This window comes from Tenrec ecaudatus, chromosome 1 (assembly GCF_050624435.1).
Source record: "Tenrec ecaudatus isolate mTenEca1 chromosome 1, mTenEca1.hap1, whole genome shotgun sequence".
Lineage (NCBI taxonomy): Eukaryota > Metazoa > Chordata > Mammalia > Afrosoricida > Tenrecidae > Tenrec > Tenrec ecaudatus.
This window is the reverse complement of record NC_134530.1, coordinates 69742409-69767700: the sequence shown is the minus strand read 5'-3', so window position 1 is coordinate 69767700 and position 25292 is coordinate 69742409. Positions and strand designations below refer to the sequence as shown.

The following is a 25292-nucleotide window of genomic DNA, read 5'->3' as shown; positions in this document are numbered from 1 at the left end:
GAAGTCGTAACGAGCGCGCCGGGCGCCGCGCGCCTCCAGGGCTTCGCGGGCCTTCCCGCCCCCGCCTCGCGGCGCCGCCACCCCGCCGCGCTCCGTCGACCCCGGCGAGGCCTGGGTAGGTGACGCCTGCGACGTGGAGGGATTCAGGGCACAACAGAATGCTTTTATTTGCGTTTTAAAGTGTTCACTTAAGCGCCTGTGGGTAGAAGGCCTCCTGCCGAGAAAGGCGTGCTGTGGGAAAGGATGGAAACGAGGGTCTCGGATGGTCAACCTTCCCCAGCACGGCGTCCGCCGTACAAGGAAGGAGTATTGTTCCGGGCTTTCGTGTGCCATTAGTACCTCCGTCCTTTTCCAAAGTAGTGCGTCCCGTGAACGTAAAAGCAGCCCCTCCGCTCCCCTCCAGAAGACAAGGAACAAACCTTCTTTCCCTCCACATGGCCGTCAACGAAGGGCTAAGCGTTGGGTTGCCACCCACAAGGTGAACGGTGCCAGAGCACCAGCTGTTGTTGGGGGAACGATGAGGTTATCTGCTCGCCCTCGAACGCATTTCGAGTTTCGGAGAGACTAACTTTACGAGAGTAGAAAGCCCTTTCTCTTGAGTGGCTGGCGCTTTCAAATTACTACAGCCCAGTTGCATATTCGCTCTGCCAGCAAAGCTTGAAGCTCTCCATATAGCCTCTGAAGCCCTCCAGAGCCCCGTGAGCCGGAATCCAGCCCATGGCATACAGTAATAGTGAGATGATTGATGCTAGATTACGGCAGGAGTTGTTCTGCACCTCCCTCTCTCTCTCACACACACACCACCCCACCCCACGGTCTCCTTCATCTATCCATGTAGACCCAGTGATCCTGTCTGCATGACCTGTCTTCAGCTCTCTCAACTTCAACTCTTCACTAACCCCTCACCTGTAAATTCTTAAACTTGGAATCAACCCAACCCCTTGTACCTGACAGACACATGGATTACAGAGTGGGCGTAGATAAAATTGTGTATCTCTGTACACTAGTGCTAATAGAAATTAAGAACAAATGACTGTATGGATGTCCCATGAAACCACACCCCTACCCCCCAAACCACGGAATCAAATCTCATAAAGTGGTTGGACACAAGCAGCTTCAGTGCCTACTCTTTTTCATTTTTGTTATAAAAGGTATTTTTGCTATAAATAGGAGGTTTTGAGAAATTCATGGAAAAATAAATTTAAAAAGAATGGAAGTTTCCCACAAGCTTGTATGTCTATCACACAACCTTTCCCTGTTCAATGTATAGGTCTAAGCCTTATGTGACAACAATTACCAGAATCTGTAAGCACACCATTCCATAATCCATGCAGTTCCCTCACCACTACCCTCCACCGCCCCACTTCTCTACACTGACCCTACTAACTACTAATAAACTTTGACATTTTTATATTTCCCTTTTCTTATCTTTTTGTATAAGTGAAGTCAGTCAGATTATCTGTCCTTTAGTGATTGGCTTCTTTCACTCAGCAGCATGTCTTCCAGCTCTAGCCTCACTGTATCAACACTTCATTTCTTCTGCTGGCAGAGCAGTATTTGTCGTGTGTATCACAGTTTGCCGGTCTGTTCATTGTTGATGAGCACTTAGGTTAGTGAAATTTTTTTGTTATTATGAACATTGCTGCAACAAACACTGCTGTGGCCGTCTCTCTTTGAGGATCTGCTTACAAGTCTGGGTGTGTACACAATCAGGGTGCAAGTCACTGTTCATCTGCCCGTTGGTCAGCTTGTGGTGGTTGGTGTGTTGCTGTCATGCTGGAAGCTAGGCTACCTGGTATTTCAAAGACCACTCAGGGTAATCGGGCTGCAGCAGAGTTTTAAACTAAGACAGACTAAGGACGAGAGGCAGAGAGAGCCCCTCTGAAACATTACCTCCTGAAAACATTATGAGGAACAGCAGAACCTCATGTGATAGAGGGCCAGAAGGTGGCCCCTCAGGGAGGAAGACACTCCCAATAGAACTAGGGAAGAGCTGCCTTCTCAATATGGGTGTGGTCAGGTGTCCTCAAGTTGGCGCCAACCCATTGCCACCCTGTGTACAAAACACTGGCCAGTCCTGGGCCATCCTTACAGTTGTGTTTGAGCCCATTGTTGCAGCCACTGTGCCAATCCATGTTCCTCAGGATCTTCCTCCTTTTCAAGGACCCTCCACTTTATCAAGTGCAATACCCTTTTCCAATAACTGGTCTCTCCGAATGACGTGTCCAAAGTATGTGAGACGAAGGGTCACCATCCTCACTTCTTAGGAGCATTCCGCTGTACTTCCTCCAAGACAGATTTGGTTACTCTTCTGACAGGTCACTTCCAATATTCTCTCCAAGTAGAGCTGACCTTAATGATGTGGATGAAGCAAGACTGGGGACCTTCATTTGCTAACCTGGCATAACTCAAACAGAAGATGTGGGAAGCTAACCAGTGTCATTCCTGCAGATTCTCCCCAAACAGCTATGCTGCCTTCAAGTGAGCACATGGTTGGTGCTGTCTCCCTGTAGGAGCAGACATTCTCTGATTATCTCCTCGCGTCAGGCACCCATCCCCGCTCATGTCTTCCCCCAATGCAGGTATTAGGTTTCCTCACCTGTGAGCTCAGACACTTTTCTGTGATTACCACCCACCTTGTGATGCATGTAGCTCAGAATATGCAGGACTAATGGCTACCTAGAAAAGCCCCAAACAATAAAAACTCTCTCTCCTGCTGTCCTCTTTATCCAGCCATGTCCCCTCTCCTGCTGTCCTCCTTCCCTGCTCCCTCTCCCTCTCTCTCCTGCCCTCTCCTCCTCCCACAACCCACGTGAACCACCTAGAAGGGCTGAAGTGAGCATGCTATCCTGAAATGCATCTGACGCCTTTCTTCTATGCTCTCCCTTATCCTCCATGACTTTACTATAATCTTTATATATTATAGCTGTACAATTGTGCCTACCGGATCAGATCTGCGATTACATATTTGTTAGGGGTTGGTTCCCCTCACACTGCTCCTAGGGAGAAATAAAGGTCAAGTTCCTACCAACTTCTGGTCACATTTATTGCGTCAGTTGATCAATATGTAAATTGTTTTCGGTGTATTTCAGTTTAAAGAGATTTTATTTAATATATATTGTTGATTCATGAACACTGAACTCATGGCCAATGGCATTCTAAATCATGCTTCAATTAAACAAACCTAACACATTTATTTGCTCTGGCTCTGTGAGTCCTTGCACTTAGGAGCATCAGGGAGGGAGCACTTTCACACTACGCTTGGATGCTATTTATTTTTAAACTTTTTAATCATTTTATTAGGGTCTCATACAACTCATCACAATCCATATATACATCAGTTGTGTAAACTGCATTTGTGCATTCATTGCCTTCATCATTCTCAAAACATTTGCTCTGCACTTAAGCCTCTGGCATCAGGTCCTCATTTTTCCCCTCCCTCCCCGCTCCCCCTCTCTCATCAACCATGATAATTTATAAATTATTATTTTGTCATATCTTGCCCTGTCCAACGTCTCCCTTCACCCACTTTTCTGTTGTCCTTCCCCCAGGGAGGAGGTCACATGTATATTCTTATAATCAGTTCCCCTTTCCAACCCACCCTCCTTCTACCCTCCCAGTATCGCCACTCACACCACTGGTCCTGAAGGGATCATCCGTCCTGGATTCCCTGTGTTTCCAGTTCCTATCTGCACCAGTGTACATCCTCTGGTCTAGCTAGACTTGCAAGGTAGAATTGGGATCATGCTGGGGGTGGGACAGAGGAAGCATTTAGGAGCTAGAGGAAAGTTGTATTTTTCATTATTGCTGCATCACAACCTGACTGGTTCCTCTCCTCCCCAAGACCCTTCTGTAAGGGGATGTCCAGTGGCCTACAAATGGGCTTTGAGTCTCCACTCTGCACTTCCCCCTTCATTCACTATGGTAAGATTTTTTTTGTTCTGATGATGCCTGATACCTGATCCCTTCGGCACCTTGTGATCGCACAGGCTGGTGTGCTTTTTCCATGTAGGCTTTGTTGCTTCTGAGCTAGATTGCCGCTTGTTCACCTTCAAGCCTTTAAGACCCCAGATGCTATATCTTTTGATAGCCGGGCACCATCAGCTTTCTTCACCACATTTGCTTATTCACCTTTAGTGGTTGTGTCGAGAAGGTGAGCGTCATAGAATGCCAATTTAATAGAAGAAAGTATTCTTGCATTGAGGGAGTACTTGAGTGGAGGCCCAATGTCCTTCTGCTACCTTAATACTGAACCTATAAATATATGCACATAGATCTATTTCCTCATCCTCATATATAAATATCTCTGCATATGTACATGTCTTTATCTAGACCTCTATAAATGCCCTTTGCCTCCCAGCTCTTTCCTCTAGTTCCTTTGACTTTCCTCCTGTCCCACTGTCATGCTCAGTCCCCACCAGGGTTTTAGCAATTCCTCTTAGTTACATTACCCTTGATCTTGCCCTACCAGGCCTCCCACACCCTCCTCACCACCGATTTGGATCACTTTTTCTTCCCTTCTCCCTGGGTTTGTTAACACCACTACCTTTCCCCCACCTCCCCCTCTCTCATGTCCCCCCAGAACTATCGGTCCCGTTGTTTTCTCCTCCAGATTGTTCATCCAGCCTATCTATTTAAACAGACCTGCGGATATAATAACATGCACAAAACCAAGACAGCAAAACCAAGCAACAATATACAACAAAACAACAACAAACCAATGACAAAAAACAAAACACAAGAAAGAAAAGCTTGTAGTTAGTTCAAGGACTGTTTGTTGGCCTTTAGGAGTGTTTTCCAGTCCAGTCTGTTGGGGCACCATGCTGGCTCCAAAGTCCACCTTCAGCATTCCCTGGGGACCTCGCCACTCCAATCCCTTGCTGTTGCACCCCTTTAGTGTTTTGCCTCAGTGTGGCAGGATCATATTGGGTGCAATTCCCACACTGTGTCTCCATTGTTGTCCCCTGTAGGGCTATGAGTCAGTGAGGGGCGTCATGTCTCCTAGTGGGGCCGGCCATGTGGTCCTCTCTGTGGACTGGTTGCTCTAATTGGGAGCATTGTCCTCAAGGCCTGGTAGGTTGGAGGCCATTTTGAACATCAAAACACCAGAAAAAGTACAAGAATGTGGACCACGCAGCACGAAATGGACCGTGAAGGACAGTGTTTCTGACGCCCGCACTCTGGCAGAAAGGATGTCTCCGCTGGCTCTCAACTGGCAACCCTTGCCAGGGTGGTCACACTTGGTGCCCCACTGCACAGGCCCACGCCGTATTTGATGCAAGTAAGGTGGAGTGCCTCGGCGATACTCTGGGTGGTGCTGGGGACCAGTAGAATGCGCCGAATGTGGCCTGGGAGTTTTGGTTCCCTCTGCCCTGTAAGGTCGCCACAAGACAGAATAGACTCTGGCAGTGAGCTTTTGGTGTACATATTACAGTTATGTTTATACCAACACAGCTTTCACGTGCCTGGGAAAACCGGTTTATTGTGCCAACCTAACCAATGCTCACATGGGATTGATTGAAGGGTGGAGAGAGAAAGCCTCGCCTTTTGTTTCTCTTGCTCTCTGATGGTCAGATCAGGATGCAGCTGCGTTAGCCAGTTCCCTGCTTCACCTGGCAAGGCTCACTTCCTGCAAGACATCCCTGAGGAGAAGCCACATGGACCTGCCCCAATGCAGCCCTGGTGCTGGAGCAGCCGCGTGGAGACCCCTGCAGCGCTGAGATGCTTACAAGCTCACTGACTCGGCTTTCCTCCTGCAGTCGGCATCACTGAGTGTTCTTTGTGAGATGGAGGAGGACTTTGTGGATCAGTGGCGGACATACGGACTAATGTTGGACTTGTGGGCTTGGGCAGCACTGGGTTGGGATGCTTTCTTAGTGTGCACTTACCCTTCATATAAAACTCTCTCTTATACACACGAGTTTGTTTCTCTAGTCGTCCCAGACTAACACCCAGTGACACTGCTGGGTAGGCGTTGGACTGATTCCTGTAAGTTCAGTGGTTCAAATCCCCCCTGCTCTGCCGGAGAACGAGGAGACGGTCTGTTCCCCGACTCCGGGGCAGTGGGTTTGGCTGTTTGGCTTTGGTAGTGTAGTAGAGGCCTCCTGGTGGCACAGTGACTGGAGCCCTAAAGGGGCAGCCCCACGCCCCCGACAGCACTGCTAGGAGTCCGAGTGGACTCAGTTGCAGTGGGCATGGTTACCGTGGTCTGGTAGTCTATTATAATAGGGTGCATGCTCCCCACAGGTGTTCAATTTGGACTCCTAGTGGCCGCCCAGGACAGGGTAGACCTGCTCCCTGGGGTTTCCGAGGCGTCCTCTTTCCTGTGGATTCAAACTGCTGACCCCTTGGTCATTTAGTACTGGGCCCCGAGGGCTCCCCGAGTGTGCACTAGCATGATGGGGAAACGGGCAAAGTGAGCACATGCTGGTGGGACGTGCTGGACATTCACCACCCTTCCCCGTCAGAAAGCCTACTCTGCCAACTGGGGCACAACACAGGCATGCCTATAGGGAACCGATAAACAATCCACCAATAATCAAGGTTAATGGGATATTAATAAAATTGGATAGATGATTGTTTTGGGGGGAAATGTAATGAAGATTATGGGATTTTCCACCAGCCCCGCCTAGCTCGCCGTAAGGAGTGAAGTACTGGCACGGTCCGCCCTGGGTGAACCACAGGCCAGACCGTGGGCTGGCACCTATGTGAAAGGCCCAGACGGTGGCTGCTAGTGGGCACAGGGCTTCTTTTCGGTATGACACCAACGTCCCAGATGGCCATAGCACAGCACCACACTGCACTTCTAGAGATGGGCTTAGAGGGAACTCCCTGCAGACATCTCATAAAGCTATTCCGGCAAAGGTCACAGGCGAGAAAGCACGTGGCACATTGAAGAAATAACGGCAAATCAGGAGAACGGCGAGTGGCAGATGTAATTATTTATTCGTTCAATGATGGATTACCGTGTTTAGCCGATACTCCAGGCTCTGCGGATACAGCAGTGAAGGCACCCAAAGCCTTCTGTTGTCGGCCCTCAGTAACAAGCGTTTATGTGGCACATATGGGAGACATCGTGTCGTAGCTGTGCGTTCCTGCCCTTGTCAACTGGCACATGATTGTGGGTCACGGTGACACTTGTCCAGGGCTGTGCCACCTTCTCCACTGGCAGCACCACACTGGGCACAGTTCTGTTGGGATCCCTGTTCTCACTGGTTAGTGTTCTGAAGACCAAGCATTTTTCCTTATCTGTTGGCCACAGGTGACCTTGAGCTTCGAGCTAACAAAACTCCAGCCACCACTAAGTCACTGACAGATGGGCAGTGGGTGTTAGAGAACTCAATTTTCCTAGTGACTCGATACTAGCATTAACCCCATTTCAAAGATGGCAGAGGCCACCCCACTCGATTCCACAGTGGTAGGCAGAGCCCAAATCCAACCTTACAGGGAGGCTTCCAACTTCCCTTCTGCCTTTGTTCCAGCTGGAGTCAGACAGGTGCGGACCAGGCAGGGCCCATGAGGTCACAGGGGCACATTTACCCGGAGGAGGTCTCAGGCAGGGGATGCCTTATTTGACTCCTCTGGTTGCCTGGGGAGACTAGAAGTTAATTCAACCAGAGAGACTAGTTAGGGGCTCATTTGGAATTCCAGAGGCGGCAGTCAGTGAGGTGGGTGTGAGTGGGCTCAGTGTACATACGAGGGCTGACGCGCAGCCATCTTCTGAGGACCCACGCCCACAGACCCCGTTAGGCACGCCGAGTGCTTGAGCCTAAGAGATGCAGAAACACCAGACTCCTCGCACACCATGACTCAAAGGCCATCTTTTCTCTTTATTATAAAACACAATGTACAAACACAAAAACAGTGAAACAGCAGGGATCCTGTTGGCCTCAAAAACCAGCAAGAAAGACAGGGTCCCAGAAACTTAATTTTTTGAGTCTAAGATGCCTCCGTGCCCAGGACCCAGATCCAGGCACACGCCGGGAAGCCCTCACTAACAGCCAGTCCACAGACAGGGAAAGCCCTCCGTCTGAAAGGACCCTTCTTGAGGCGGAGGAAGGGCCACAGGGCCACAGCCAGGATCAGGATCCATCCACACAGGTACCAGGAGCTGCATCCCGCGGGGAACAAGGAGCCGAGTGGGCAGGCCACAGTGAAGCCAAAGGTGAGTCTCACTCACAGTGCAGATCCTTTCCACAGCTGCCCCGGGCCCAGTTGCCCATAGATTTGGCATTTACCAATGCCTGCCCTGCTCAGACCCTGACGAGACCCCTCAGCACTGGGCTGAGTCTGCTGGGTAGGGGCGGCCGGGAAGGCAGGTAGGGAGGGACACAGCAGGTCTTTATTCGCAGTAATCACTGGGCCATTTCTTGCGGCTCATTTGTTTGCTGGCCTGCTCTTCCCGCTGCATGGCCAGGCGCAGGGCCTTGATGACACCTGGAAGGACATTGTCCACTGGGGTCAGTGGTGTGCCCCAGGGCCCCCACTCACTCAGGGCAGAGGTGCCAACACCTGCTGTTGCCCAGGAGCCAGCAGAGCCCCCCACCCCTGTACCCCATGCAGCCAGCCCCCCCACCTTGCAGCGCTGAGAAGTGTTTGGTTTGCTTGGCCTGCTCGGCGAGGGCAGATTCTGCCTTGTTCACAAAGGTCTCCAGGTCATAGTCCGGTTGCTCGGTCATCTCAGAGAGCTCAAGCCAGTTTGGCCTTTGCTGCGTGAGACACAGAGGGAGAGGAACAGCCAGCTCATGAGCTACCAGCCAACTTAGCAAGTCCTTCCTGGGGTCAGCGGTGCAGATGCCCCCATCAGATGCCCCCATCTCAGAGGTCCTAATCCATGCCCCAGGAGGCCCCCAAATTGACTCCAGCCTCTTCCCCACCCTAAGCCTGTCCCCCCCGTCACAGTATGACATAATCTGTTCTGATGCCCACATCAGAATCCCAGTGTCAGCTTTACTCTATATGCCACCAAATCCTGCCAGCCCACACCCACCTGTCCCCAACCTCAAATGGCTCTGAAATCTCCCATCAGCCCCTAACCCATCCCTTGGCCAAGGCCACACCTCATTCCCAAGAGCCGTCTAGTAAATAGAAGCACTAGAATTTGATCTCTAGCCTTCCTGTAGGGCCATCACCCTACGCAGACGTGGTGTTTGGGGCCTGAGCACAGGAGCTCGCGTCTACAGAGTATGGTGTGACCCTTCACTGCAAGAACAAGTCCAGGTCTCTGCCCGTGAATCACCCTCCGGGGACTGGAACAGAGCCTCGCCCTGGCCAGGGGGCTGCAGGACGTCTTCTGCAGTGTGGCTGTGAGAGCTAAGACGACAGCAGAGAGCCGGCGTTCTGAGAGTCTGATGGGTTCCTAATCACAAAGTCAGCAGTTTGCGCCCGCAGGCTGGAAAAAGACAAGGCTTTCTACCCCTGTGAAGAGCTGCAGTCTGAGAAGCCAGAGGCAGCGGCCTCTTGCCATCAGGGAGCGGTGTGGGTCCCTCGCTGGCTAGGGCCCCGCCCCACCTGGATGATCTCCTTGAGCTCCTCCATGGCCCTCTCCTCCAGCTCCCGGATCTGGGCCATGGCTTCGTTAAAGCTGGACATCTGCAAAGACAGCTCCTCCTCGTCCTTGGAGAACTAGGTGGACCACAAGGGGAGACACAGTTGTGGCCAAGTTCCCACCTCAGCAGACCTCAGCGGCCTCCCTGGCCCGACTGCCCCTTACGTTGCCTGAGTTCAGGGTGCAGTTGGAGCTGACTTCTGTCTCTTCTATTTCCATCTGAATGGGCTGCTCCCCACTGGGCCCACTGTGGGGGCTCAGCTCCTTGACCCTGAGGAAACAAGATTGCAAGTCCCACACCGCCTCCTGGCCTGCACTCCAGGGGGCAGGCTGCAGGGGATGGGGCTGCAGCTTTCCTGCAGCCTAGGGCCAGTGCCCACTGAAGCTGGCTGGGCGAGGCCTTCGCAAGCTGATCCACGCAGGGTCAGCAGTCAGAGAAGAGGGCCCTTGGTCACCTCATGCCATTGCCACCCCTTCCCCCACAGACCCCTTGCAATTCCCCTGGGGGGGGGGCATCCTAGTACCTGTCTGCGTATCTCAGGGTGTTTAAAGTATATTCACAGGAGCTTATGCCTGGTGAGATCATGGCGATCTGCAAGAGGCAAGGGAGGGGTGTGTGTTAAGTGGCGAGGACCAGCAGGCACGGGTACCAGACAGCCTGCTGCTGGAGCCTGAGCAGCCTCTTCACACTGCCCACGCCCTCACTCAGCTCCCGCTATTGGCAAACCACGGGCACGGCAGCAAATGGTGACACCTTAAGAAACAGGATCCCTGCTTTTCCAGGTTTCTCATGCAAAGGCCAGGAGAGGACAGACATCTCCTGGAGGGGTGGCATGGCTCGGTATTGTGAGCAGGGCTAAGCTTCCTTGAGGATACAACAGCGACCCTGGGGCTAGGTGAACCCACTCAGGAAGCCAGGTTACCCAAAGGCCCCTCTCTCACCAGGCAAGGGGGGGGAGGACCTCCTTGCACCTGAGCTGCACCTCGTACACTAAGGGCTCGGCGGCCAGTACTGAGGTGCAGGATGAGGGTGGACTACCGTCTCCCTGGAAAGCAGCAGCCCCTTGGCAGTGTCTCACCATGCAGGTCCTCGAGTTCTCCCCGATGAAGGAGTCCCGCAGCACCTGGGTCAGCTTGCTCTCTCGGAATGGTGTGTGAGCCTTGTTCTGTCCCAGGGCTCTGATGCACTCCTTCAGGGCCAGGAGACTCTTGTTGATTTCTGCACCCTCCATGCGGGTCTGCCGGTCAGCGCTGGACGTGTCTGCACCGCGCTCATTCCCCGCCAGGTCCACCAGAGAGAACTTGCCATGCACTCGCCCTTTGGCTCGGAGGAGGATCTGGAAGCAGGCGTGGGAGCGGGAAGAATTCGAATTGGCAAAGGTCTGCCCAGAAGTCCTGTGCAAAGGAGAGCAGAGAGAGGTGGTGAGCTCCGGGTCAGCGGCCTCCTCGCATTTCAGCGGGGCTCTCTGCTCAGGGAGGGACCCAGACTCCCTTCCTGGTCCCTCGCTGGAGACCCTAACAGGTCTCCCCAGTGGCTCAAGCAGCCCTGGACCCTGTGCCGGAACACGAAAAGGAGGTGCTTCCATGCAGCACAGAGCGAGCGGCTAGGGCCCTGCAAAGGCAGCCCCGCCTGGTCTCCAGGACAAGCTGGCCCCATGGCCACAGTGGACCCCAGGCCTTGGGCCCCTAAGAGAGCACTTGCCCGCCTCTGTGCGGGAGCAATGGCCTGTTACTTGAGGCCAGAACAGACCCAGGACTCGTTTCTTATAACTAGCAGGAAGGGACAGCAAGAAGTCCAGAGGCCAGGACAGATGCCTTTGGGGCCAGAGCCTGGGAATGGCACCTGCCTTGTCAGACATGTGCCTTTGGGCCCGGAGTCATCGATCCCATCAAGACCCCATCAAGCAGCGGCCTTCCCAACCTCCCCAAGCTGGGGGAGGGGTGCAGTGGAAGCGGCCGGGACTCGGCGCTGGTCTCCACCACCTGGGCGGGCACTGAAAGGTGCCCCCTCCCCGCTGACCTGCAGGCACTGCCTGTGTCCAGCATCTTGATGACATCCTCGGCACAGTTCACCAGGTGCTCCTGCAGGCCCACCACCTGCACCTGCTGCTTGCCGTCCTCCAGCACTCGCAGCTTGGCCTTCTGATTGAGCAGGTCGAACACCTGTGACGTTGGGGAGGGGGAGGGTGAGGCGCCGGGCATCCCACCTGACACCGCCCTCCCTCCTCAAGCCTCCCCCGTTGGCAGGGCGGGCTGCGGGGAGCAGAGCCTGGCTGCCTCCCTCTGCTGTGCTCTGCTCCTAGACTAGCTGTGTGGTCCTGAGCAAGTCGCCTGCCCACCCGGGGCCGGCCTCTCACCTGTGAGCGGCGATGCTGACCCTACCCCCAAACACGGAACCCACTGCCTTCGAGAGGAAGGCGGCGAGAGCAGCCCTCGAGGACAGGGTGGAACTGCCCTGGTGTTTCTGAGACGATAACTGCTTACAGGGTGGGCGGAGAGCCTCGTCTTTCTCCCAAGGAGCAGCTAACGATTGACCTTGTGGTTAGCACTCCAACATGTAACTACACCACTAGGGTTCTGAAACGGGGCCAGCCAGTGGTACACGCTAGCAGCTGTCATCGTCTAGGGCCCTGTCTGGGCACGCGGCCGTGGGAAGCAGCGGAGCTGCAGAGCGGCGGAGGCAGATTGCAGGGTAAGCAGAGCACGCAGAGAGAAGGGGAGAGCACGAGGAGTCAGGCGGGAGGGGAAGACAGCGAGCACCCAGGGCAGCCTTCCCTCTAAGTTTGGATGCTGCCGCAGTGTGGCAGTTACATAAGCTGGTGTCAACTTGAAGGGATGGAGTCTAGCCTGACAATCAGGCCACAGCTTGATGACCTCATTTGAAAGCGCAAAAGAGCTAAGCAGCTCACTGGAGGCCAGACCCACACACTCCCTGGGAGACACTGCTGTTGACAAGCCACGCGGTCCATGGAGCTACGCTGTTGGAGCTGCAGGCCTGGAGCTGGAGGAGCCACGTGGAGACCCACGCCAGCTCTGAGATGCTTCCACCACCACTGGATCCACAAGACCTTCCACCCACTGGCTTATGACCTTCCTGCATTTGGCGTCATTGCATGTGTTGTGTTTGAGTCTGAAGAGGACTTTATAGCCTAGTATCAGGCATATGGGCTAATATCGGAGTTATAGACTCGATCTGGACTGGGCTGTTTTCTCAATATGCAATTGATCTTTTATATAAAGCTGCTTCTATATGTCTACGCGTCTCTCTGAATGCTTCCCTAGTCAACACACGCAGCACCAGGAGTAGACCCGGGCAGAACTCTCGGCTGACAAGTGGTCTGCCTTCTGGCACTGCGGGGCAACCTCAAGGCTTCGGAAAGTTCAGCAGCCCCCAGCGCATCAACAGAGGGCTCCCTGCTAGCTACCTTCCCATTGTAGATCTCAAAGAACGTCACGTAGACTTCCAGGCCCAGTTTCCGGTAGCGAGACTGATTCTTCAGGAGGAAGACATCCCGGGCTGTGGGAAAGAGCTTGGATGGATAAGTAGACCACCTGCCTCCACAGGGCCGACCCAGATGCAGCAAGCCCACCACTCACAGGCCATGGCGTAGATCCCTTTGGATGCATTCTGCCCTTTCCCCGAGAGGTCTCCGCCCATCGTCTGCAAAGGAAGACGCACACGAGCCTGGAAACTGCTCTATCCCACAGCCTTCCTGGGTGGGGGTCTTGGTGAGGAGTCCCCATGCCGGGGCTGCCGGGACAGGCGTGGTCCCTGCCAGGCCTGAACACTCACATGTGTCTTGCCACTTCCTGTCTGGCCATATGCAAAACAGGTTGCTTTTCCTCCTTCAAAGATGGTCTGTACCAACGGTCTTGCTGTGTATCTAGGAGGGAGGGGGGATGTTGAAAGTCTATTTCATTATGAACTGAGTGGTGGCTTGTGGAGCCGATCACTTTTCCATTCAACAAGTCTGTCCACTTTGCGTCCTCTCACTGACCGCAGTGTCTGCCTGCAGTCCCTGTTTCTACCCCTCCTCCCCTCACCTTTCTGGACGGTACTACTGCTCCCCTCAGACTCCCGTCTGTTGTTGGGGTGATGAAGGGCCAGTCTCTATCTGACCCATAAGCCTGATCTTTTTCTTCATGATTTGGGTTCATGTCCACATTCTCCCTCACAAGCCAGGACCCCGCAAGGAGCAGCTGGAGGTGGTAGTCAGGCACTGTCAACTACAGGATCCTAGGTGCCTTCAGTTTCAGCCCCTCTTCTTCCCACCAGATGGGGAGAGAGCAATCATTGCACCTTGGCTGCTGCTTATCACAGCAGGATACACAGCAGTCTTTGTGGGTTGTGTTACGTCAGTGCTGAGCCCTCAGGTCCCATGGGGAAGGCTGCTTTTAGCTCTCACAATGCGCCTCTGGAAGGGCTCTTCCACCATCCACTACAGAACTTCCAGGGCACTCAAATTCTCCCCTTCCAAGCAGGGGCCTCCTCTCCTGCCTCTGGAGTCTTGGGGCAACGTGCCCCACCTACGTGCAAACCGGGAATGCTCCCAGGCAACTGGGAGGTGTGGACGGCCCCTCCAGAAGGGGGTTGAAAGCCCACGTGCTAAGCTCCAGGCCTCGGCCATATTCAAGTAGGCACCTGTGGCCAATGGGCGCCACTCCACACAGCTCTAGAACTTCCTGGGTCTGCGAGGTTCTGTGGGTGGTTGTCTGATAAGACAGTGGGAGAAGCCCGACCCCAGCCCAGGCTCAGAACACAGTACCTCACTTGAGATCCACTCAGGACGTGGCAGGTCCAAACGAGGCCCTTCCTGGGCAGAGTCAGAGCTGGCTCTCGGTGGATGGCAAAGAAAACACCCAAGGGACCAGAGACCCTCAGAGCCTGCTATGTCCGTGAGAAGTGGGGTCCCAACGCCCCAACATCAAAAAGAGCGGGCAGAAGAAGGGGGATGCTAAGGAACTAACCTGTACACAACTTCATTCGAAGCAGTGTCATCAAACGCAAAGTCGAAGCAGAACGCTTGGTTTTCCAGGTACTTTGTTAAGTCCACCTTGAGTTTGGGCTCGTGGACCAGGAGGAGACACTTGCTGGGAACGGAGATCACATCAATTTCTTTCTTGGCCAATTCTGCAGGAAGACAGTGTTTCAGGGTGCGCCTGGACAGAGGACACCCTTGGTCAGCCCCAAGCCTTTGCCTGCACGGGGCTTACCTTGCTTGTTGAGCGGGCGCTTCCTAACGCAGACACATATCCTGTGCTCTTCAATCTTGGAGCGGGGAGACGGAGCACAGCCAAGCAGCACATGGCAAGAGCAATGTCAAAAGAAAGCCTTTCTAGAACCCCTGGGCCCCGATCCCGTGTCTGGTCCAGTCAGGGCTGCAAGCTAAGGCTCGGACCCCTGTCCCCCCCGACTAGCTCCTCAGAGCCAAAGAAGGTGGTGCAGGATTTCTTCCCAGCATTCTCTCTGCTGCTTACAGGAGGCTCAAGCACAAATTCCATAATTTAATCATTAGGAATAATCTAGGCGCCCTCTGGAAGCTGCGGGGAGAGGGAGCACAGAGCTGGAAACGAAAGGGCCTTGCCAGCTCCAGCCCACCCAAAGGCATTTAAAAAGCCCAGGGCGAGTGGAGAGCCAGGGACGGAAGCAGAAGCCCTGTGGATATACTTACAGGATCAGTCATGGTAAGTGGATGACATTCCAAATTAGTCCGAAATTCTTTAATCATGCGGGCAAATTCCCAGTGTGGAAAGCTGTTGTCATAGTCCTGTTCGGGACACAGCAAAACATGTAAGTGCTAAAGACACCCGTTTGAGAACCCGAGAACAGAGCCTGTGTGGGCGGGATGTGCGCCCAGGCAGCAGACTACCTTTGGAACTAGGGCCGGGGCCCGTTCCCACTTGCTAGGAGGCCACCAGAGGCTGGGCTTCCTCAGAACATTATTCATAAGAAGAAGTATTCCTAACTGGGACTCCACGCGGCACCCCTGTCCCACCTACACACAGCAGCTGGGCGGGGCTTCTCTGGCCTCTGTGCTACGCCAGGGGCTTGCCTAGCGGGACAGCCGCTATTAAAGCTCTGCCATGAGGGCCTTCAGAAAAACTCCTCAATAGTTTGTGTCTGCACCCTGACGACTAACTGATCAGACTCCTTCTGGGTATCGGAAGCGGAGCCTCAGGCGTGCTGTGGTGGACCCATGCCCGAGTTCCCCAAGGCAGGCACCTGCGCTCGCTTTGCCCTCGTTTCCGTGTTCTGGGCCCGCTTCTCTTCTCGCTTGCTCTTCATTTTTTCCATCTCCTTCACGATACACGATTTCCTCCGAACTAGAGGAAACAGGAAGCCTGCTCGCTCACTGGTCCGGACCTCTCCCAGACCCAGGCCTTCTCTGGACCGCACTCTTAAGTCGCCAGGTGCCAGGCAGGAGCAACAGAGGTGCCGGTGGGGCCCAAGGCCACAGCGCAGTGACAGAGTAGTGACACCCCCTGCAGGCTTGCTCACACGCGCGGGCTCTGCAGGCCCCGGGGAGAGCTGAGACAGAGCTGCCCGTGGCCTCTGCCAGCTTGTGAGGATAGAGCCCCTCCGAGAAACTCTCACTCGTGGGGTTGCTGGTGCCAGGACCACAGGGACTGTGCATGCCCTCTGACCATGAGGGATGTGGACTCCGGTGCCAAGGCAGGACGGCAACTACCCGCTCTGTACTAGGAGCAGGACAGTCTACCTGAGTTCACGGGGTTTGCAGAAGCGTTGCCTCGGGTGGAACGGACTCGCTCTTCCACTTCCTCGCTGACCGCCTTCAGTGGGGCCTCAGCCACGGCAGGGCAGGAGGGCCGAGGGAGACCAGCTGCAGAAGAACACAACCCGTTGGGGAAGCAGGCGGGCACAGTGTTTGTTCACGGGCAGGAGGAGGGCTGTTGGCTGGCAGCTGGGCTCGGGTCCTAGAGCACAAGCAGAGCTGGGGCTTCCCACCTGGACTCACACGTGTGTGGAACCAACCCAGGCTGTGCGAAGGCTGCCCGGATCACTGAGGAGTGTGAGGGCTCACTCCGCGCTTCACCATGAAAGGCAAGCCTGGGGAGGGCTGGTGGCAAGCTCAGAGTCCAAGTCTTCCTGACCTCTAAGTCTTGGGCACCCAGGTGACCCATACTGGCAGATTAAAAAGCCAGGAAGGATGGGGAACTTAGGCAATGTTAGCCCCACGGAGCCAACACAAAGGCATAATCTGCAATGTCCACCCTTCCCATACCTGGCGACAGCCTTTCATTTTTCTTTTTTAAGAGCTGAGTTTGATACATGATTTATGCATCTTACAAAATCTGTGCCTACTTCACACGTCTGTTAAAAACTACAGGCAGTTTCCTTAAAGATTTTAAAATTCTATTTATATAAAGTACAAAAAGAGAGAAACCCATTTCTGCTGCTCGCTCTGGGTGAGAATCAGAGACACGCCCACTTCTCTGCCTGTACACATTGTTCCATAAGAGAATTCAAAAACAAACCACAGCATGAAGCCATTTACAGAGAAGAGAGTGGAACAGCCCTGCAGGTCAGGTCGGCGGGGAAGAGGGCAGGGTGGGGCCGAGTGAGCGGAGCCAGGGCTCACCAAGAACTGAAAGCTGCTTGCGGGAGTTCACAGACACGGGCAGCTCCACCTCCATCTCATTCTCCTCACTGGTCATTCGAGCCTCTGAGACGGTGGACATTCGAGCCAAGCGGCCACGGACAGCTGAGGAGTCAAGAGCAGCAGCCAGTCAGTACAGCTGGATCTGGTGGGCCAGGGACCACTCGCCAAGGCTCCCCACAGGGTGGGAGATGGGTCCCTTCCTCTCCACCCAAAGGAAGAAAAAATGGAAAAGGCCCAGTACCAGCACCCTCAAAACTTCTTTGTCCATCTTCTGCAACTTGGGGAGCTCCTGAGGGCAAGCAAGAATGCTCCCTACAAGAGCATCTCTCTTGAGTAGACCGAGCTAACCGCACACTAGAGAGGACACACCTGACAACTACCACTGCCAGGCAGCTGCGACACTCACGACAACCTGCGGAGAGTACCAGCACCCCTGCTCTGGCCTCACGTCACGCAACCCAGCCCCAGAGGGCTTTACAGAGCAGGCCTGGACCACAGTGTCGGACACCCACGATGATCAGCTACATTGATTTTTCTGGACTCTTGAAGGTTGTTGAACCAAGAGAAATTATCGAGTTACACTTGACTTTTTGTTCATTTCTACCAATGTAAACAGTTCACCTCCAAAACAGAGGCAAACAACTCATCATCTATAAAACCCAAGTCAGAAATGTGGAAATGAATATCTGGTAGAGGCTGATACCATCTTGCCAGTTTAGGCTGAATGTCTGGCCTAGCTTGAGTGTCTTTTATAAATGGCTTGAATTTGTACATGTCCCCATATTTCCTCAGTGACTTTGTATATTTCAATTCTACCACTAGATCGCATGCACACTGACGAAGATGGCAAGCTCCTTTGAGGACATGCATGTGGGGCGGTACCGCACCCCCAGACTGGAAACGGCACCACTGTCCACCCTGAAAGTCTTCATCGGGCCTCGGAGGTAGATGGATCAGGATTGGGACAGACCGCGCAGGCCCACTGAGCTGCAAGGTATGGCTGGCTCTGCTCTGCGTGGCAAGCTGGATTTGGTGGACAGTGTGAGCCTAAAGCCACCCCTGTAGTCAATCTACTGTATCAAAATTGGATCACAGTCACTCATTCTGCAGGGAAAGCCAAACTCGATCACAGAACTAGAGGCGCAGATTGTCTGTTTGCCTCTTTTCCCAAAACCAACCAGCTGTGCACACATAACACCGTCAACTGAACCTCTCTCTGGATAAGCCTAATCTCACTCTAAGCACTTTGCCCTTGAGACTACTGAGCCCAGCTCGGCTGCCGAGGGCAGAGCTGCAGGCCAGCACCAGACTCTGGATCCGGCAGGAAGGCCTTCTAGGCCTAACAGCTGAAGGTAGCCTTCCTCACAGAGAGAGCTGCTTGGAAGAGAGGACAGGACCCCACCCGCATGGGAGCAAGCCGCTGGCTAGGCTGGAGCGATGTGCCTCCTCCACATCATCCGGGCACAAACCCCGTGAGCACAAGTCAGGAGAAATCCACTTACTCTCTTTTGGAGCAGGAATTTTGGAGTTGACTGACTTGCGTTTTTGTTTCTGAAAAACAAAATAAACCACCACGACATATAGCCCTTCTCAATTCTGATGGGCCCACCTGGAGCCCTGGTGGTGTAGTGGGTTACCTGTTAAGTTGCAAACCCCAGGGTCAGCAGTTCGAAACCACCAGCTGCTCTGAGGGAGAAAGAGGCTTCCTCTCCTGCAAATAGCCACGATCTAGAAACCCACGGGGGCAGTTCTACACCATCCTGTAGGGTCGCTGGGCGCTAGAGTGGATTCGATAGCAGCGGGTTTTGTTTACTTGGGGCCCAAATACTTTGCTAATAAACCCAGGAAAGTACCAGAAAACAAACCAGCCGGCCAACAAGGTGAGTGAGCCTTCTGGGGGCGGGAACCAGACGGCAGGCAGGCACCTACCTGAGCCGTTCCATTCTCCTTCAGGGGCAGGTGGTCGCCCGGGAGGACGGGGAGAAGCTGCAGGAGCTCAGGGTTTATTGCTGCCACATCATCAAAGTCAACCTGCAAGAAGCAAGGACGAATTTCAGGGAGACATCACATCACAGCTGCTCAATCGCATTTAATTCTGTCAACAAGGGGTACGGCGCACTGTGCCCTTCAGGACATGTGGTGAACCCTAACCCGGTTACCTCTGTACATAGTCCTGGTAGGCGCAGGGCTGGCTCTCTGTCATGTCCAAGGTAGGGTGTGTCTTAAGTCAATCGCTTCCCAGATAGAAAGAGCTGACGAGGCACCGAGCGAAACCAAGACAAGGTTGGGGCAGAGATGCCATGAGAAGACAAAGGCAGCCCCTCAGAACAGACAGGAAACCTCGCAGAGCCTCAATTGCTAATCTGAGAAAATGAATCTGCAAGTTAAGTTCCCCACTTGCAGCAATAAGCAACTAAGACACGAGGCTCCCTCTGGATTCAGACTCGCCAAGGCAAAGAGCTATGAAGCCATGCATGGCTCTTTCTTAGTCACCGTTTACCCTCTGCATGGATCGAAGTCTCTGATTCCCAAGCCAACTGTTGCGTCAGTGAGACCTGCTGGGCCGGCCTGCAGCATCTCTGGCGTCAACGCTCCAACGGTCGGTCCCGTGGGGCTCAAGGGACGGTCCTACAGGATCTTATGGGCAGGGACAAGTTCCCGACAGAGGAGACCTAATTCCTAAGTCTACCTACATTTTCTACGGGGCCCCCAAACCTTTCCCAGCACAGCTTCCTGCTCCCAATGAGGTCACAATCCTGGGTTTACGTCATCAGAGCTGCAGCTCTCCAGGAAACAGCTCAAATCCAGTAGCAGGTCCATCATATCCCATCAGGGCCAACACGGTCATCTGTACTCCACAACGAGCGGAGCACAGACGCTCTCCAGGCTGAGGCCTGTCCCTCCACAAGATCTACTAACTGGTCGTTCCAACAGCGCCGGCCGAGGCATGCGCGGAGCAGGGGAAAGGCAGTCAAAGATACAGGAAGCCGTCCTCGCCCGTGCCTTCGGGAGTTCACCTGGGTGAGGCGGGAGGCCTATGCACCACGGGCTAAGACACAGGCAAGAGGGACCAAACGCAAAAGCTGGTGAATGGCTCCCTCCCCATCATACTCTGGCCACATCCCATCGACAGCTGCAGACAGCTGTCAACAGCTTCCCATCCCCAACGACAGACGGACGGCATCAGTGGCATGGGGCCAGGGTCCCAGGCCCGGCTCTCAGTTAACTGATGATACGAGCTGGCGGTCTCGCTGGGAGGAAGGGACAAGGGTCAAAGCATGGAAGCAACACAGGGTCCGCGCTGGCTCACCGGGCAGACCCTTCAGAAGAACAGGGTGAGAAGCCAAGCAGAAGGCTGACTGAGGTCGCCTAGCGAAGAGGTCCGGAGCGCCTCCCAGGCAGTCATCGAGCTGCGGTGGGAGCCAGCAGGAGCTCGACAGGAAAACATCAACAAAACTCCCAAAGAACAGCTAGTAGTTGGTTGAAAAGAATTTTAGGAACCTCCGGATTCTTTCTTAAAAACTAGTTTTACTGACTTATAATCCGTACAACACTTCAATAGTTCATTCACATTAAAGAGTCATATCTGTTCAAGAGTATTTTCTTCCTTATTAGCTCCCCATTTCCCTCCAACCTCCTCTCCCACACCCCAATAAGCCATTAATCCAGTTACTGACTGTCTCTCTAGATGCACCTATCCTGAATCTCCCTCTCACATACACAGCAAACAAAACAAGATGAACCAGAGAAAACCTCAATCGAAAAGAAAGCAGGAAACATTAAAACTAGAGCAAGTTTTAAATGGGTCAAGATTAAATGATAAAATATTACATTTTAATCTAATTACATCTGCCACAATCGAGTTTATAATGCTCTCTGACAGCACGGCTATTCATGTCCCTCGACTGTGGTCCAGGGGATCCACCAGCAGCTCCGTCCAGGTAGGGACCCTGCAAATGGACTCTCTGCTTCCGCTGTCATTCCTACGCTTCTGCAAACCAGGCGTTCACAGTGTAAGCTCCAATATCATTCCCTCCTCCAATGTGGATTTTATTATTTACAATCCTTGGATCAAACAGGCTGGTGTGCTTCTTCCATGAGGGTTACTTGATGCCTCTCTTAGATGGCTGTTAGTCTGGAGACAAGCCTTTAAGACTCCAAAGTGCTGGGAGGAACCTCTATATTCTTTAAGAGCAGCTGATATAAATCCCAGTCTTCTGTTCGTTGAATAAAATATAGTCTTTGCATTCTCTACCACATGACACTTCATATAAGAGGGACTTGGTTTAGTAGCCTCTGTATCCCTAGGCCTCAGCACAAACTCAAAACCCAAACTCTGTCACTGAGTCGATTTCGACTCAGAGCAAACCTGTGGGTTTCTGAGACTGAATATCTAGAAAGTCTCATCTCTCTCCTGCCCAGTGGCTGGCAGGCTCAAATGGCTGGCCTTGCAGTCAGCAGCCCAACCAGTAACCCACTGCACGCCCCAGGGCTCCTCTTGGCCCCAACACACTGCCTGGCTCTTTGGAAGAATCAAGCCCAAAGGCCTGAATATCTAGATCCCCACAGGATTGGTTACTGCATCCTTACTTTACAGATGAGACAACTCCATTTCTGAGAGGTGAAGAGCTTGCCCGTGTGGCAATGCCAGATAGAATCCAGGGGTCACACTCTTTAGTCTGGTGACCATCTCACGACGCCCCTCCTCTTTCAAAGGCCTGCCGATGTTCCCTGCTGTCTACAGACACAATCTGAGCATCTCAGGTAGAGGGCAGACCCCGCGACCAAGGAGCGATGCTGCACCGACACACTAACTGTCTGAGAGCCCAGAGAGAGCGTGCCCCTGCCGGCATGCAAATCCAGACGGCACGCTGTGAAGTGCCGTCGAGTACACACCAAGCCTGTGTGCGATAGACTGAGCCACCTCGGAATCTCGGCTGTTTGAGCCCGCTGGTGTGGCCCTGCGTCAAAAGGAGACAATACATTTCTCTTTTATAAATAAAACACACAACAGCAAACCACTGAAAATCCAAATAACATTACTAAAAATGACGATTTCCTGCAGTCTCTTTTTGAAGCCTTTTTGCCACTCTCCAGCATCCTGAGTCCCCCACTACGAGGGGCCCCCTTCAGCACCGTCCCTAGTGGGCCTTCTTGCTTCCATAATACCTCAGCCCTCAAGTGCTCCAGCACTTCTCATGTGCTACTCATTACAAGTTGCTTTCTGTTGTTTGGTATCCCAGAAACATGGTTTTGATGAATGTAAAACCAATGATCTGGTCACCCAATTTACAAGTTGAAACAAATCTTTGTCTCAACTGGCTCACCTATTTTGTTCCCCAAATTCTCCAAGTAGTGTGCCCCATAAGCTAGCCGAGGTAAGCAAAATTTTAGGATTGTGTGCAGTTTGCTCTTTATAAATACACCACAAGCGGTTGCTAGCTCCTCCCGAGAGAAGCAGATGGAGCCTGGTCAGCACTGCTGAGCGTCCTTAACAGAACCACATGGATGGGTCCTGTCAGAATGGGAGACAGCTGTGAAACAAGAATATCAGATTCCTTAAAAATGTAACTACCACCAAAAAAGAATCCAGACTCAGTGGATTAGTTGGCGCTGAAGGATTGCACCCTCTCCCTTGCCCCCAGACTCCAAGATAGTCCTCAAACCCTACACAGAAACTAGCCCCTGGAGTAAGTCACCATATAGCAATGACTAGCACCCTACGACCGTGGCTCCTGAAAAAAGCCAACAGCTCTTTTAAAATAAAGATGAGCTCGTAAGGGGGCAGGGACCCTCGATTATGGACACAGAACCACCAGGAAGGAAACGTGGGCCTGTTCGCACATGGTGAACGTTCCGCGGTGTGTAGAAATTGTTGACAAGGGCCCTAAGCTGTTGTGGAGGCTTTCACCAGAACACACTACAACATGACTCATCAAACCAAAAAAGCCCGGCGAAAAGAAATCTCAACGGCTCCTAAGATCGTTGTTTAGATGAATGGGGGCAGAACGGCCTCGGACACCCGGCTCTCCCAGGTCCATGTCCCGGACTCCGCAGGCAGCAAGAGGGATCTCTCAAAACCTACCTCTTTGCCCTTGGTGGCATCGCCTTCTACCCACTCCACGGAAACGCAGGCTTTCTCCTTGCTCACCGTCCTTACGCTGGCGCTGTGGATCAAACCTGCAGCGGGGAAAGGCCAGGGTCACCGGCTGTGGCCCAAGGGCTGGCTCGTCGTTTTTAGGACCCCAGGGACCCTCAGTAGGGGTCGCTGGATGAAGGGGCAGTTGCCCTGCTTTTGTTGTTGCTGGGTGCCCTCGAGTCCGTGCTGACCCACAGCGACCCTGTGCCATCGCCACAACCGTTCCCAAGCGTGGCATCAAGTCATTAAACAGGAGAGATCAATAAAGCTCGGGCGGGGGAGGGGCTGCCCTCAGCAGCAGCCACCGTGGAGCTGCAGGGCGATGGAACTTCAGGGGTCAGGATGCACCTCCCAGCCTAAAGGGCGCCTAGGTGTCCCCAAGGGGAAGGGCCCTCCCAGTCTGATCATCCCCCTGAGCCACGGGTATTAAGAACTGTCAGCTGAAGCGCTGATAATCCCAAACAAGACGGGATGACAAGCTCCTTAAGGACACAGTCTTGCGTGTCCGGTTCACTGCAGCCTGCCCACTGCCTGTCTGTCAGGTTGCAGGTGCGAAGTGTTGCCTGGGACGGAGAAGCCCACGGGCCTGTGCGCGCGCAGACGCAGGTTGGGGGAGCCTGGCAGCCCTCACTTGTCTGGGATGTCCCAGGGCCGCCGAGGAGCCGCGCCCTCCCCGGAGGAGGGCACTCGGGCCAGCTCAGAGCCCTGGCACCGGGTCAGGAAGCCACGAGCCAGCGCCGCCGCCTCAAACCCCGGCACTGGGCGGCGGCCCGGTAATTTCAGCCTCTCAGCGCCCACAGCCCCTTGGACTTGGGCCCGCCCCTCACCATTACTGCGCTGGATCTTGATGGAGAGGCCGGGGAAGAGGCGGTTCTGAAGCGAGGAGTCCATAGGGGACGGAGGGTGAGCCGCGAGGAGGCACGCCACGGAGCAGAACCCACGACGCCGCTGGACGCACGAACTCCCAACGCCGCCTAAACCGCCGCAGTTTAAATCCCGCGCGTCAGCGTCCCTCCTGACGTCATCACGCCAACCGGCGACGTCCCACCGAGGCTTTCGGGAAACGTAGTTTCCGGTCCTTCTTCCGGCATCCGGGACTGCTGATTCGTCTGGCCGCTCGCCTGCGCGCTGTGCCTTCTGGGAGCTTGGCTCCCTGTAGAGGTGCCGGGCTCTGCGTTACCAGGTTTATCCTGCCCGTTAGGGTTCCCCGGAGTCTTCCACACAGAGTGAGGGTCTCTGATGGACAGATTGGGATTCTGGCTGTTTTATTCACTAGCTTTCCTAGAGTCGCACAAACACAAGTAGGCCGATAAACACAAGTAGGATTAACTGAAGGGCAGAGGGATAAATGGCTCGGTGAGCCTCGCCTTGCTTGTTCTGTGCCTCAGTTTAAAGGGGTACACTACCTGTGGGATGCCTAGCCTGTGGACTGTGTCGCTGTAAGTTGAGGTCCCTTTAAGCCCACACGATTGGAATGTTCATCTCTGGAGCTGGGGACCAACAGTTGATGACAGTTGGGGACCTGCCTTGCTGTTTGCTGCCTGGGTATATATAGCCCAGCTCTCTCTACAGAAGAGGACTGGCACCTGGCAGCTCTCAAAACTTGAAGGACTGCTAGTGTCTCACTGCTTTATAATTTAACTGTTAATTTCTTGTATTATCTATCTGTATATAATTTAACGGTTTATTTCTTGAATTATATATCTATCTTTATAAATATATTTATATATAATTATTAGCAATCTGGTTTGTCTCTCTAGAGAACCCTGTCCAATACAATAATCAATACTCATGGAAACAGCAGTCGAGATCCCAAGACGTAAATCTGCTGCACAAGCCCTCTTTAGAGTATTGAAAAGCACGTCTTATCACTTTAGGGACTAAAGGTGCAACTGACCCATCCTGAGCGTACTTCATCCAAGACCCATTGTCTGTTCTTCTGGTGGCCCCTGCCCTCTTACTGTTGTCCAGCCGCACCCTGATT

The 25292-nt window shown here is 53.5% G+C and overlaps 1 protein-coding gene across 4 annotated transcripts; it reads right to left on the bottom strand.

The window, feature by feature from the left end:
- Nucleotides 1–7809: 7809 nt before the first annotated feature.
- On the bottom strand, nucleotides 7810–24298 carry KIF2C (kinesin family member 2C). Of its 4 annotated transcripts, XM_075555381.1 has the most exons (20): nucleotides 24136–24297; nucleotides 23255–23349; nucleotides 19099–19200; nucleotides 18672–18720; nucleotides 17149–17271; nucleotides 16267–16389; nucleotides 15771–15871; nucleotides 15220–15315; nucleotides 14762–14816; nucleotides 14516–14678; nucleotides 13341–13431; nucleotides 13145–13208; nucleotides 12973–13064; nucleotides 11568–11710; nucleotides 10627–10942; nucleotides 10072–10139; nucleotides 9713–9818; nucleotides 9511–9624; nucleotides 8576–8708; nucleotides 7810–8436 (listed from the first exon to the last, which is right to left on the bottom strand). In XM_075555381.1, the coding sequence occupies exons 1-20, from the start codon at nucleotides 24197–24199 to the stop codon at nucleotides 8342–8344; spliced, it is 2193 nt and encodes a 730-aa protein (XP_075411496.1). In that variant the 5' UTR covers nucleotides 24200–24297; the 3' UTR covers nucleotides 7810–8341. The 4 variants fall into 4 exon arrangements, 3 of the variants coding, with proteins under 3 accessions (XP_075411496.1, XP_075411505.1, XP_075411517.1); XR_012785410.1 differs by lacking the exons at nucleotides 7810–8436; nucleotides 10072–10139 and having other exon boundaries at nucleotides 8578–8708; nucleotides 24136–24298; XM_075555390.1 differs by lacking the exons at nucleotides 18672–18720; nucleotides 23255–23349; nucleotides 24136–24297 and having other exon boundaries at nucleotides 19099–19184.
- Nucleotides 24299–25292: the final 994 nt, after the last annotated feature.